The sequence below is a fragment of the Perognathus longimembris genome, chromosome 6 (genome assembly GCF_023159225.1).
Source record: "Perognathus longimembris pacificus isolate PPM17 chromosome 6, ASM2315922v1, whole genome shotgun sequence".
In the NCBI taxonomy this organism is placed as follows: Eukaryota; Metazoa; Chordata; class Mammalia; order Rodentia; family Heteromyidae; genus Perognathus; species Perognathus longimembris.
In genome coordinates, this window is record NC_063166.1 from 6,317,701 (window position 1) to 6,331,218 (window position 13,518).

The 13,518-nt window shown below is 60.1% G+C and overlaps 2 protein-coding genes across 2 annotated transcripts; both read left to right on the plus strand.

Moving 5' to 3' along the window:
• The first annotated feature begins 1,853 nt into the window (after positions 1 to 1,853).
• On the plus strand, positions 1,854 to 9,589 carry Nfkbie (NFKB inhibitor epsilon). Its single transcript, XM_048347689.1, has 6 exons — positions 1,854 to 2,329; positions 4,484 to 4,586; positions 5,873 to 6,095; positions 7,154 to 7,242; positions 7,632 to 7,868; positions 9,041 to 9,589. Exons 1-6 carry the CDS (start codon positions 1,968 to 1,970, stop codon positions 9,104 to 9,106), a joined length of 1,080 nt encoding a protein of 359 aa, XP_048203646.1. The 5' UTR covers positions 1,854 to 1,967; the 3' UTR covers positions 9,107 to 9,589.
• Positions 9,590 to 10,421: 832 nt separating this feature from the next.
• Positions 10,422 to 13,373, plus strand: Slc35b2 (solute carrier family 35 member B2). Its single transcript, XM_048347688.1, has 4 exons — positions 10,422 to 10,534; positions 10,974 to 11,167; positions 11,298 to 11,452; positions 12,051 to 13,373. Exons 1-4 carry the CDS (start codon positions 10,524 to 10,526, stop codon positions 12,984 to 12,986), a joined length of 1,296 nt encoding a protein of 431 aa, XP_048203645.1. The 5' UTR covers positions 10,422 to 10,523; the 3' UTR covers positions 12,987 to 13,373.
• Positions 13,374 to 13,518: the final 145 nt, after the last annotated feature.

A 13,518-nucleotide genomic window follows, 5' to 3' on the forward strand; every position in this document is an offset into this window, starting at 1 on the left:
CCATGTTGGTGGTTTTTTTTTTAAATTTTTATTTGGGGGTTTGTTATAGCATTGGGAATCAGACCCAAGTTCTTGTACTTGCTAGGCAGTTGGAGTGACGATGCCTCAATTTCCTGGGGCTTTCCTCAATTTCCCCCTATATTTCCTCACTCTTCAAACTCAACACCCCTCTCCTCTAAGGGGATGGAGAGCAAAATGTGAGACTGGACTCTTCTTTCTTCCCTTCCCGTTTCCAGCTCAAATAGAATGTTCCCTGCCCCTTTACCCCCACTGAGTAGTTGGCTGTACCGTGTGTCCCTACAACCCCCCACTTCTCAGAACCACCGTGAGGAGCTGTGATTGCCTTGGGGTTTTTTGTGGGTGGTGATAGTGGATTGTGCTATTTTGGTTTTGCCCCCCAAACAAACAGAACAATGCCAAGCACATAGCAGAAGCCCCGTGCACGTCTGTCAGCGAGTGAAGGGTAAGGAATGAAACAAGGTTCCAGGGAAGAAGGGCAGTGGGGAACTGGTCAGCAGTTTTCACACTCACCCCAGCTTCCTTCCTCTGAAGCTGGGGACAACAGGAAGCGGTTCCCTTGGAGACAGCCCTCTCAGGGCATGGCTGGTCCCAGGTGGACGGTATTCTGAGTCTTGGGGAGGAGCAAGGAAGGAGAGAGCCCTGCGCCACTGGCTGAGAGGTCACTTGCTTTCCCACAGTCTCCCTAGGCCTAGGGAAGGCAGGGACAGGGAAGGACGGTGCGTCAGGGCTGGGGCGGAGACTTCAGGAGTGGGTCTGGGGCCTCCCCATCCCAGCCCCACCATGAGGAACTGAATGTCCCCAAGAGCTGGTGGTAGCCAGATACCGTAACCGTAACCACCCCCCAAGTCCCTGCCTCGCCCCGTGAGGAAGTAGAAACCCCATGACCACTGCTGTGGTCTGCCTGAGAAAATCTACTTTCCCAAAACACATCCTCCTGCTCATTTCTACATGATACAGGAAGCTGACATGGGAGGTTCTCTAGGATGGACCTCTGGGAAGAACTGCTTTTAGATAACGGGTGCCCCCTTTCCTTCCTTTACTCTCGGATACTCAGGAGAAGGTAGATGAATTGGGGAGGGTGTGGGAGGCAATGCTACTTCTGCCATCCCTCCACCCACGTGCTTTCCTCAGAAGACGTGTGCAGACAATGAAATATTCTTCTAAAACAAGAAACAGAAGCGCACCACTTTGACAATAAAATTAAAAGTAATAAAGAATAAACCAAAAGAAAAGAAGTAGAAGTGAAGGAAGGAATCAGGTGTCCGTGGCTCACACCTGTCATCCTAGCAACTCAGGAGTCTTGAGATCTGATGATCATAGTTCAAAACCAGCCTGGGCAGGAAAGTCCGTGAGACTCTTTTATCTCCAGCCGATCAGCAAACCAGGAAAGCCAGAAGCGGAGCTGTGGGTTCAGCGGTGGCGCTTCAGCCTTGAGAGACAAAGCCAAGGGACAGCGCCCAGGCCCCGAGTTGGGGGGGAAAAAAGGAAAAAATGAATTGGTGGAATTACAGAATAGAATGACGAAGGAAGGGGGAAAGGATGAATGAGTGAATGAATGAGTTTCTCAATGGAGGCCCCGAGCTCGCAGCCCCGGCCGCCGAGGGGGATTCCGGAGGGGCGTGGCCCGAGCCCGGAAGCGCCCGGGGGCGTGGCGGGGGCGTGTCCAGCGCCGCGGGGGCGTGTCCAGCGCCGCGGGGCGGGGCGAGGGAGGACCCGAGGGGCCGGCCGGGCGGCCCGGAGTAACCGGCGCGGCGATCCCGGCGGGCGCTCGGCACCGCGCCGCGCCTTCCCCAGCCGCTCGCGCCCGCGGGCCCCGCCGCGCCCCGCGCCCCGCGTCCGCCCCTCGCGTCCGCACCGCGGGTGGAGAGGCCGCCGGCTCTGCGAGGCGGGCGCACCGCCCGGAAAGGCGCCCGAAGCCGCCCGCCCCCCGGGCTGGCGCCGCGGGCATGTCGGAGGCGCGGAAGGGGCCGGACGAGGCGGACGAGGGCCAGTGCGACTCGGGCATCGAGTCCCTGCGCTCCCTGCGCTCCCTGCCCGAGCCCGCCCGGGCCCCGGCCCCCGCGCCCCGGGGCGGCCCGCAGCCCCGGACCCCTCCTCCCGGGACCGACGCCGAGCCACGGGAGAAGGGCGACGCGGACGGGGAGCGGGCCGACTCCACCTACGGCTCCGCCTCGCTCCCCGGGCCCCTGCCTCTGCTGGGGGGGCCCGAGGGCCGGGGCCCGGCCCCCGGCGCGCCGCCGCCCCCCGCGGGGACCCTGAGCCCTCAGCAGCTGGAAGCCCTCACCTACATCTCGGAGGACGGAGACACGTGAGTACGGCGGCCGGGCCGGGTGGGCCCGCACACGCCCCGCACACGCCCCCAGCCCCGGGAGGACCACCCCGCAGAGCGCCCTCCCCCCCCCCCCAACTCCAAACCCAACTCTCAGGGACGCCGACCAGCGCCCGGCCAGAGCGCCCGGCCTCTCCCCTCTGCCCTTCTCCCCTCAGCAGAGCTACCGGGACCCCGCGCCTGGGCCCCTGGAATCCCAGCAAGCATCTTGGAAACCTACCAGTGACCCGCCCCTGGGAAGGGAAAATTCCCCTGACCAGTCCAGCTTTGTTTTTCCCGTGCTGGGGGAAGGGGCATCCTTGCTTGCTCAATCTCTGGGAGTCCTCAGACGGTCCCGTCTCAAGGAACAAGAGTCACCAGGTTACAGGTTGTCAGGTAGACGGTGCTGGGAGCTAGATCCCTGGAGTGACTGAGCTGGTGCACCTTTGCCCCCCAAAACAGAGCTCTGTCTGCCCCAGCTTACTTCCTCCTCTGCTGAGAAAGGGGAAGTGAGGGCTGGAGTCACCTCCCCTCCACCCAGAGCCTGCCAAGTCCTTTGGACTGTCCAGTCGTAGCATACCCCCTCATCTTATCCTTCTCCAGGCCCAGAGGGAGTTTGGCAGGTGGCAGCAGAAATAAGACAGTTGTGTGGGGCCGCCCGTTGAGGACTTACCCACAGGAAGAAGAAAACAACCAGAGAAGGGGGAGTGGCTGAGACTGGGGAGTGAGAAGCAAGATGGGGATGGGGGGGGGGAACTAGAGCCCCAGATCAGGGATGCTAAGGGATAGGAGAGGTAGGAGGTGCTTTTTGGCCATGCAGGGGTCCTTCCTGGGTGGGCATTGGCACTGGTGATGATTTAGTGTGGAGAAGAGGAGAAGAGACCCTAGGCCTGTGTACTTTTTACCTAGATCACCTGCCACCAGGCCCAAACTCCAGGGTTTTGGGGATGCCAAGCAAAGATCCCCCTGGCTGACCTTTGATCCAGTAGAGAGGTGTGACACTACTCTGTTTTGTGGGCCTTTGCCTGTACTAGTTCTAGAGACAGGTGGTGTGTGTGTGTGTGTGTGTGTGTGTGTGCGCGCGCGCGCAGGAGTTTCAGGAATCCCTAGTGGGTCCCCCAGGAAGATGGAGGTGGGGCTACTTTTCATCCCTTGGGGGGTGGCTGAGCTGTGGGAGGTGTGGAAGTGGGAAGAGGAAGTGGGAGGAGGGGAGACTGAGGGAGAGAGGGAGGTGGCTGTAGGAATGTGACCCAGAGAGCAGGCCCTGGCCTAGGGGATTTCCAGAGCAGTTCCTCCCTCCCTCTTCACTCTCTCCTGGGCCTTGCCTGCTGCCTGCTGCTGTGGCCAAGGCAGGCCTGCCCACCTCCTGCCTGAGCAGCCCACTCCCCATCCCAGACAGGCCTTTGAGTGACTCTGCCCCTTACTAGTGCCCCAAGGCCTAGACCCTCTAGCTCCCGTGTGATCCCCACCTGATGTGGGGAAACCCCTGACTGGAACTTCCCCTCTCAGCGGCCCCCTTGCCCCTAGATTAAGACATTTGTCCCCCTCCATCAAACACCTCCAAGGGGCGGTGTATATCCAAAGAGGGCCTCAAGTCAGGCCCCATCTGGCCAGTACCATCTGAGGAGTGGCCTCCCGCCTCCCCTGGGATGGGCAGTAGGGTGGGAGGCTGTGCTGTCTCCTTGTCCCTCTTCCAGGACCTTGTTTCCCTCCCTTGGAATGTGTGACACTGAGTTGCTGGGGGAACCCCACATCTGCCTCCTCCCATCCTCCGTGTTGTGGGGAGCTCAGCCCTGGAAACCCCCTCTGCCCTCCTCCAGCGGTTTTCAGTTTGGCTTTGAGCTGCGGCTGGCCTGGCAGGGCCCTGGGGGCCCAAGGGAGCTGGGTGTGGGCAGGCTGGACAGGAAGGCCTCGTCTCCTCAACACCCTGCCAAGGACCTCATCAAGTCCAGCCACGGGAACTTGGTGCTCTAACCCTCAGAATCCTGCCTTTCCTCACCAACCATCACTTCCTGGTCCAGACTCTCACTTCCTCCACCTACCCTGTCGCTAGCTAAAGGTTGATGCATTCCTCCAAACCTCAAGACCCCAGCCCAAGCCTCTGTGGCCCGCCTGGCCCCTCACCCCAAGCCCTCCTCCCCCCCCCCCCCCCAGGCTGCTCCACCTGGCAGTCATCCATGAGGCCCCAGCTGTGCTGCTCTGTTGCCTGGCTGTGCTGCCCCAGGAGGTCCTGGACATCCAGAACAACCTGTATCAGGTAGGTAGCAAGAGCAAGCGGTGCCCAGGTACCTACCTGCTCATGTCCTGGCAGCCAGCCGTCCCCAGCCTCCATGCCAAGCTCCTTAGGGTGCTCTCTCAGGAGACCATCTGGCAGACTTGGGGCCAGAGACTGAGGATGCAGCGATGAGTAACAGCCTCTGCCACAAGGCACACAGAGCCTGGGTGCGGGGTGCGCCCAGCCTGGTGACAGGAGCTGTGATAAAGACTCCGTGCCAGCTGCTATGGGGTCCAGCGTCTTTGTACAGCAAGCAGGGAAGGCATCGAAGTGGCGCCTAAGAGGAAGAAATTGCCAGGGACCCTGCTTGGCGCCTCTGAGTTTCCCGTTCTGGCCCTCACAACCCAACTCCCTGGGTATAAGTTCAGCCTTCCCAGAAGGTGAGCGTGTCCCCCACATGCCCTATCTCCTGGGGCTGAGGGGCCTACACGAAGAGTAGATGAGGGGCTGGGAAGGTGGCTTAGCGGTAGAGTGCTTGCCTTGCCTGCATGAAGCCCTGGGTTCGATTCCTCAGCACCACATAAACAGAAAAAGCCAGAAGTGGCGCTGTGGCTCAAGTGGTAGAATGCTAGCCTTGAGCAGAAAGAAGCCAGGGACAGTGCTCAGGCCCTGAGTCCAAGCCCCAGGACTGGCCAAAAAAAAGAAAAAGAAAAAGAGTAGATGGGGCCAGGCTGAGCGCTGAGGATTTCAGGAGACTCAGATCTGAGGATCAAAGTTCAAAGCTAGCCTGGGCAGTAAGTCCATAAGACTCTGATAAACCACTCAGAAAAGCCAGAAGTGGTCATGGCTCAAATGGTAGAGCACCATTCTTTTTTTTTTTTTTGCCAGTCCTGGGCCTTGAACTCAGGGCCTGAGCACTGTCCCTGGCTTCTTTTTGCTCAAGGCTAGCACTCTGCCACTTGAGCCACAGCACCACTTCTGGCCGTTTTCTGTATATGTGGTGCTGGGGAATCGAACCCAGGGCCTCATGTATACAAGGCAAGCACTCTTGCCACTAGGCCATATTCCCAGCCACAGAGCACCATTCTTGAATGAAAAGAAGCTCAGGGACAGCGGCCAGGGCCCAAGTTCAAGCCCCAGAACCAACATACACACACACACAAAGATGAGCAGGTAGCCATTTCCCTCTCCCTACTTTGAGACTTGGGGTCCATGAACTTGGTGAGGGGTGACCGAGGGAAGGGCTCTGAGAGAAGGTGCCAGTCACTAGACGGCTGTGCTGAGGTAGGAGTGAGCTGCCGCAGCCCTGCCACTCTGTGTGCCCACAGACAGCACTCCATCTGGCTGTTCATCTGGACCAGCCAGGCGCGGTCCAGGCACTGGTGCTGAAGGGAGCCAGCCGCCTGCTGCAAGACAGACATGGGGACACAGCGCTGCACGTGGCCTGTCAGCGCCAGCATCTGGCCTGCGCTCGCTGCCTGCTGCAGGGGCAGCCAGAACCGGGCCGAGAGCCATCCCACCCCCTGGACCTCCAGCTGCAAAACTGGCAAGGTGAGGGCATCCCCAGGCCTCCCCAGCCGGGGGGGGGGGCATCCCATGGACCCCCAGTGCGTCCGACTGGATGGAGTGAACGGATACGTGAGGGATTCGACACACCTGCTGTGTGCTGAGCGGAAGTCTAAACCTCATCCTTCAAGTATTTAATTTAGCCAGATGTCGTGGTTTGCGTGTGTAATACCATCCACTCGGGAGGGAAACAATTTACAAGCCAGCCAGGACAGAAAGTTAGCAAGACTCTACCCAAGAAAACCCAACAAAGCCAAAGAGGGCCAGAGGAGGCGGGGAAGGCGCGGCTCAAGCGGCACAGTCCCTGCCACGCGAGCGAGAGGTCCCGAGTGCAAACACCAGTCCTGAAAGGGTTTTGTTTTGTTTTGTTTTTTTTTAGTTTAATACGAATTCTTGCATTCATCTAGCAGGAAACTACTGAGGGTCTCCTGTGTGACAGATATTAGCTGAGGAGCGGGGCTTACATTTGAGCAAAACCAAGAAAGACCAGACAGATAATCGCTACACAACGTGAATTATTTAGCACGTTAAGAGGAAGTGAGTGCTATGGTAGAGTGGACCAGGATGGGGAGGGCTGGGATATGGGGGTGGGAGAGCTGGGATTTTTAAGCACGGGGCAGGGGGGCGGTCAGTGAAGGCCTCATGGAGTCAGGGACCCTAAAACAGAGACTTGAGAGGAAGCGTGTAAATTTGAATCTAAATCTCTTATTACAAGCAGGGGCCAGCAGGAGGGAAGTCCAGACCAGAAAGGAGATAGCAAGATGGGGCTGGAAGGCAGGTAACAGTCTAGAGTGGGAGGAGGGGTCTGTGTGTTTTGAGGTTGTTGCTAAGCAGCCTGACCCCTGAAGCATGAAAGTTTCAATAACATGACCCTGAAAAGGTGGAAACTTTGGGTTCCTTTCCCCTTCGACTTTTGAGGGGGATTTTGGGGTTACATTTTAATAGTCCTGTGACTAGAGGCATTGAGTGGGCAGAGCTCCCTTGAGGCTGAGAGGAGCCCTGGGTGCTGATCGCTGGCCCCCACCCACCCCACCCCACCCCAGGCCTGGCCTGTCTCCACATCGCCACTCTACAGAAGAGCCAGCCACTCATGGAGCTGCTGCTCCAGAACGGAGCTGACATCGATGCCCAGGTGAGTACACGGAGGGCACTGCCTCGCCACCTGGCCCCGCCTGGCAACCGCGTTACCTGCCAGCATCCCAAGTGGTGGCACTGGCCAGGCGCCCGTGGCTCCCGCCTGTCATCCTAGCTACTGAGGAGCTGCGATCTGAGGATTGCAGTTCAAAGCCAGCCTGGGCAGTGATGTCTGTAAGACTCTTAGCCCCAATAAACTACCCCAAAAGCCAGAAGTGGAGCTGTGGCTCAAAGTGGTAGAGCCCTAGCCTTGTGCAAAAGCAGCTCAGGGACCGCAGCGCGGCCAGGCCCTGCAAATAATAAAAGAAGTGGTGCTCACCTCCTTCTGAGCCCAGCCCCGGCTCGCTGCCTCTGAGAGCCATGGCGGACTTCCATCTTCTTCTCCAGGAGGGCACCAGTGGGAAGACTGCCCTGCACCTGGCTGTGGAGACGCAGGAGCGCAGCCTGGTGCAGTACTTGCTGCAGGCGGGCGCGCGGGTGGACGCCCGCATGCTCAATGGCTGCACACCTCTGCACCTGGCGGCCGGCCGGGGCCTCAGGGCCATCTCCTCCACGCTGTGCGAGGCTGGCGCCGACTCCCTGCTGCTCAACGTGGAAGATGAGACGCCTCAGGACCTGGCGGATGTAAGACCCGCATGCTCTGCTCCACTCCACTCTGTTCTCTGGGGCCCCTCACCCCCACAGCAGATCGGCACTGCCATCAGCCAGCAGGGGCCAGAAGAGGGCTGTTTTGTGTGTGTGAGTTCCTGACTTTGGCTCCCTAAGCTGACCTGTGCTCCGGCCTGAGCCGCTTTCCTTAGTTGGTCAGGGCCGGGAGGCCCACACATGGACTCAGGCAAGGCTTCCTGCAATTACAGGGGATCAGTGAAGCTGATTCCAGCTGTTGGCAGATGTAAGACAACCAAAAGGTGTTGAGGCTTGTGAGAAGCCAGAGCCACCCCGAGTCCCCACTGAGCTTCGGCAAAGGCTTGCAGGATAGGGGTGCGGGCACAGTGTTGCCAGACCCAGGAAACTTTCAAGAGGTGAAACAGATTTTTCTGTACAGTCTTTCCAGTTTGTAAATGTTCAGTGTTCAATTTTTAAATTTTAATAATAATAATTTAAAAAAAACAACCGTGAGCCTGGGACCTAGGGAGAAAACGTATTTTGTTTTGTTTTGTTTTCTAGTCCTGGGGCTTGGACTCAGGGCCTGAGCACTGTCCCTGGCTTCTTTTTGCTCAAGGCTAGCACTCGGCCACTTGAGCCACAGTACCACGTCCAGCTTTTTCTGTTGATGTGGTGCTGAGGAATTGAACCCAGGGCTTCATGCGAAGATGTTTATAAGTACTTTTCCCCAACACCTGCAATAGTAACAAATAGGCCCATGCGTGGATTGCCTCCAATCTCCCTTCTAGCTCGGTTATTCTGTATTATTTTATTTATTGTGCTGATACTGGAGCTTAAATTCGGGGCCTGGGCACTGTCCTTTAGCTTTTCCACTGAAGGCTAGCATCCTACCACTTGAGCCATAGCTCCACGTCCAGCTTTTTGGTCATTAATTGGAAATCAAGAGTCTCATGGACTTTTCTACCTGGGCTGGAAAGTCCAACCATGATCCTCAGACCTCCGCCTCCTATGTCGCGATTACAGGTGTGAAGAAGGAGAGCTTGAGTAAGGCCTTGGAGCTGTGCCAGGCCCAGCTCAGCCACATCTAGGGAATTCATAAGAAGATACATTTCCCCATGTTTGTCAGCTCGGGTGGGTAGCAGATTTCCCCAGCCTCTCCTGTGACTGACCTTGCTTCTCTTCTTTCTCAGCCCCTGACTCTTCTGCCCTTCGATGACTTGAAGATCTCAGGAAAGCCACTGCTGTGTGTTGACTGAACCCAGGGCCCTGAGGGCTGTGCCTCTCCCGGTCTGGATGCTGCAGTTTAGACAGAAGCAATTCTGGTGTCCTAGGGACTGCTGAGGCCCAATCCTGGGGCCAAGGCCAGGACAGTTGGGAGTTGAGAGCAAGGATTGCAAGTGAGCAAAGGCTGTTGTGGAAGAAGAGCTCCCCGCATGGACTGGATTGATATGTTTGGAAGACCCCCTAAAGCCCTAGCTATCCACAGGGAAGCCCAGTAGTCTCTGTTGAAGATGGCAGGGTGGGTCCCCTCTTTCTACCCATGTTGGATCAGACTGAAACTGCCAGGCAGCAGGAAAACATGGATTCCTCTGAATAAGAAGAGACTGCAGGAGGATTAAGGGATGGACCCAAGGGACTTACCTAAAACACTGATGTCTGAAGACTTCTTACACAAAGCCCTGAACTTTGGGAAGAGATAGTTCAGTAACATGACACTAAAATGGTAGACTTTCACAATGTTTTTCTTCTAGAGCTGTTTCTATAGGTAGGCCTTCCCTGAGACCTTGTGGCAGAGATAGGTGCAAGGGAGGAAACTGTCCCCTGAGCAAGGCTGCGTCTTGCTAGCCAGGTAGGGATCTGGGAAATCTCTGGTCTGTCAGGGACCAGCACAGCTTGTGTCCTGGCTGTGGTAATACAGAGGGATGGAGAGGGGGGAGGACTGGGAGGATACACGCCCTGGGGACTGCCATCGGAGGAGCTTGGGGAAGTGGGCAGAGAGGTGCCACTCTCCAGTTCCATTCCGCGCGCCATGCATGAAGGACATGGCGCCCCAGAGGCCTGGTCTAGTAAGACTGACACCCATTAACGCCCTCAGCACCCATGTTAGTCTTCACAAGTGGAGGTGGGAACTGGGAAGGGAGGGTCCGTGAGGTGGGTGGGAGACCAGGACGAATGTGGTGGCCGGGGACACCTCGGAGGGGTGTCCTGTAGGGACGCGTGGCCAGGACGGGGGAGGAGCACTGGGGAGCCAGCCCTTGGTGGCTTGGAGGACCCGCGGGCAGCGGCCGAGCTCTGCGGGTGGAGAGCGGGCGGGGCGGGGACAGCAAGAACGGGGAGCGCAGGCAGGTCCCCCTGCTGGGAAGCGGGAGCACCGAGCCGGGCGTGCCGGGGGGCGCAGGGCCTGGGGAGGCGGGGTGGTTCGCCCCGGTGCCCGCGGGGACCTGGGACCCGGCCGGGCCGGGCTCCCTGCGGGCGGCGGGCGCCTCCGGGCCGCACGGGGGCGCTGCGGGGCGGCGGCCCGGCGGGGCGGAGGGCGGGCGGGCGGGAGGCGGGCCGAGCGCGGCACTTCCGCTGCCCTCGGAGCGCTCGCTGGCAGCGGGAGCCGGCGGCGGAGGGAGCGCGCGGCCCGGGGACTCGCCTTCCCCGGCCCCCTCCGCCCCACGCGGCCCGGCGATGGACGCCAGGTGCGGGCTCGGGCGGCGGCGGCGGCGGCCACGTGGCCCCGGGTCACGTGACCGCCGGGGTCCGGGCGGGGGTCCGGGCGGGGGTCCCGGGCGCCGCGCGGCCCGTCCGCGCCCGACGTGGCGCTGCCCGTGCCCGGAGCCGGCGGGGCGCAGGGGCGGGGGGGGGGGCGCGGCGTGGCCCCGCGTGCGTCCGGGGAGCTCCGGGCGGGCGGGCCCGGGAGCCCGGCTCCGGCGGCGGGGGAGGGGCGCGCGGCCCGGCGGGAGGGAACAGAGGGGCCTGTGTGGCCCGTGGGTGGGTCCGCCCGGGAGGGAGGCCCGCGAACCCCCGACGGGGAGAAGAGAGGCCCTTTGTCCGGCCGGGCTGCGGCGGAGGGGGCGGGGAGGAGGCCGGGCGCCGCTCCCGGGCGGCCCCGACCCGACCCGGCCCGCGTCCCCGCAGGTGGTGGGCCCTGCTGCTGCTGGCCGCGCTCCCCTGCCCGGGCGCCGGCGGGGAGACGCCCGAAGCCCCCCCGGAGGCGTGGACCCAGCTGTGGCTCTTCCGCTTTCTGGTGAACGCGGCCGGCTACGGCAGCATCATGGTGCCCGGCTACCTCCTGGTGCAGTACTTCAGGCGGAAGAACTACCTGGAGACCGGTGTGTGGGGACGGGTCGGCCTTCGGGCCGGGCCGACGTGGGCCGGGAGGGAGGGAGGGTGCGGCGGGGGCGCGGGCCGAGCCCGGGAGCCGGCCGTGGCGTGGGGCCTGATCTTGTGTGCCTTCTTCAGGCAGAGGTCTCTGCTTCCCCCTGGTGAAGGCCTGTGTGTTTGGCAATGAGCCCAAGGCCTCGGATGAGGTTCCCCTGGCTCCCCGGGCTGAGGCCGTGGAGACCACCCCTTCGTGGCAGGCCCTGAAGCTGCTCTTCTGTGCCTCCGGGCTCCAGGTAGGCAGGTGGACTCTGTCTGCTTCTCTTCCTGGGTTGGGTACTCGGCGTTTTCAACCCCGTTCATCCCAAAGGTTTGCCCTCTGCCTCGTCTCTCCTCCAGCACTGGTCTTGAAAGTTAGGGTACACTGTTGCTTCATACTTGGGTGCAGAAGAACACCCATCTTCATCCGCTTTCTGATGATTTCCACTTTGCTGTTACACTTCCCCCTGCGCTGCTCTATCTCATGGGCCTTGTAAACTCACTGACAAAAGCTGGGGGAGCGCATTCAGTCCTACAGGTGAGAGGTGCCAGTGTGTGTGGCATTTCACACGGGTTGTCTCATCCTGTGTTCACCTTGAGGTGTCCACCCCGCCCTGATAAGACAACTTTGAATGGAGCCAGCTCTAAAATGCCGACTACAGAAAGAGCCAGGGTTCCCCACACTTGGCCCCCTACTAGTGAATCCAGCCTTGGGAGGGAGAGGAAGAGCTGCAGAGCAGTGGATCATACGCATTGTCCATGAAATCACTGGGGATCTTCCAGAAGAGGGAAGCAGTTGAGAGCTTTTCCTTCTCTTTGTTTACTGTGCCTGGTCTCCACCCTCCCTTCCCCCAGGTGTCCTACCTGACTTGGGGCGTGTTGCAGGAAAGAGTGATGACCCGCAGCTACGGGGCCACCGCCACGTCACCGGGTGAACGCTTCACAGACTCGCAGTTCCTGGTGCTAATGAACCGCGTGCTGGCGCTGGTGGTGGCTGGCCTCTACTGTGTCCTCTGCAAGCAGCCCCGCCACGGGGCACCCATGTACCGCTACTCCTTTGCCAGCCTGACCAACGTGCTTAGCAGCTGGTGCCAATACGAAGCCCTCAAGTTCATCAGCTTCCCCACCCAGGTGCTGGCCAAAGCCTCCAAGGTGATTCCCGTCATGCTGATGGGGAAGCTGGTGTCGCGGCGCAGCTACGAGCACTGGGAGTACCTGACGGCCGGCCTCATCTCCGTCGGGGTCAGCATGTTCCTGCTGTCCAGCGGGCCAGAGCCCCGCAGCTCCCGCGCCACCACGCTGTCAGGCCTCATTTTACTGGCCGGCTACATCGCTTTCGACAGCTTCACCTCAAACTGGCAGGATGCCCTGTTTGCCTACAAGATGTCCTCAGTGCAGATGATGTTTGGCGTCAATTTCTTCTCCTGCCTCTTCACGGTCGTCTCCCTGCTCCAACAGGGCGCCCTGCTAGAGGGGACCCGCTTCATGGGGCGGCACAGCGAGTTTGCTGCCCACGCCCTTCTGCTCTCCGTCTGCTCTGCGTGTGGCCAGCTCTTCATCTTCTACACCATAGGGCAGTTCGGGGCTGCTGTCTTCACCATCATCATGACCCTCCGCCAGGCCATTGCCATCCTGCTCTCCTGCCTGCTCTATGGGCACACCATCACTGTGGTGGGGGGACTGGGGGTGGCCGTGGTCTTTGCTGCCCTCCTACTCAGAGTGTATGCCCGGGGCCGGCTAAAACAGCGGGGGAAGAAGGCTGTACCGGCCGAGCCTCCTGTGCAAGTCTGAGGGGCACAGTGCCTGAGGAAGCCAAGGACCTCGCCGCCCCAGTGTTCCCTGCCCCTGGGCTCTGGCAGTGTGCATTGCTCTTCACAGCTGGGGTGGGAGCCCAGGAGGCAGCCTTCCTCTTGCCTTAAGACCCCATCTGTTCCCTGGTAGTGCCGCCTGGAGAGGATTTGGGGGCTGGGGAAGTGTGCCATTAGGGGGCCCAAGGTACCCCATCCTAGTTCCCTGGCTGACTGCTATCAGCCACTCGGGCCCCTCCTCCTCCGCGGAAGGGAAGGGGGGGCCAGGACAGTGGAGATGGCACTGGGCAGTCCTTCCCCTGGCATTGCTGGGGGCCTGGGCTCAGCTCCACTTGGAAGTGTTACTTCTTTTAATTAAAAGTGCTGCAATGGAAGTGGTCTGGTGTTTTGGCTGGCCTAGTTCAGGGGCACATGCCTATGCTTGCACTCTCTTGCTGGGATCTAGAGGACCAGAATCCCAAGCAAGCCTGAGCTGGGAGCCGTGGTTTAAAAGCCCAAGCTGGGGGCGTTGCTGT

Bases quoted from the DNA above. Each gene is read 5' to 3' on its own strand.
- Nfkbie (XM_048347689.1), top strand. From the start codon at position 1,968: ATGTCGGAGGCGCGGAAGGGGCCGGACGAGGCGGACGAGGGCCAGTGC. The intron at 4,587-5,872 runs GTAGGTAGCAAG...GTGTGCCCACAG, and splicing joins TCCAGAACAACCTGTATCAG to ACAGCACTCCATCTGGCTGT. The intron at 6,096-7,153 runs GTGAGGGCATCC...ACCCCACCCCAG, and splicing joins CCAGCTGCAAAACTGGCAAG to GCCTGGCCTGTCTCCACATC.
- Slc35b2 (XM_048347688.1), top strand. The intron at 11,168-11,297 runs GTGTGTGGGGAC...TGCCTTCTTCAG, and splicing joins GAAGAACTACCTGGAGACCG to GCAGAGGTCTCTGCTTCCCC. The intron at 11,453-12,050 runs GTAGGCAGGTGG...CCCTTCCCCCAG, and splicing joins TCTGTGCCTCCGGGCTCCAG to GTGTCCTACCTGACTTGGGG.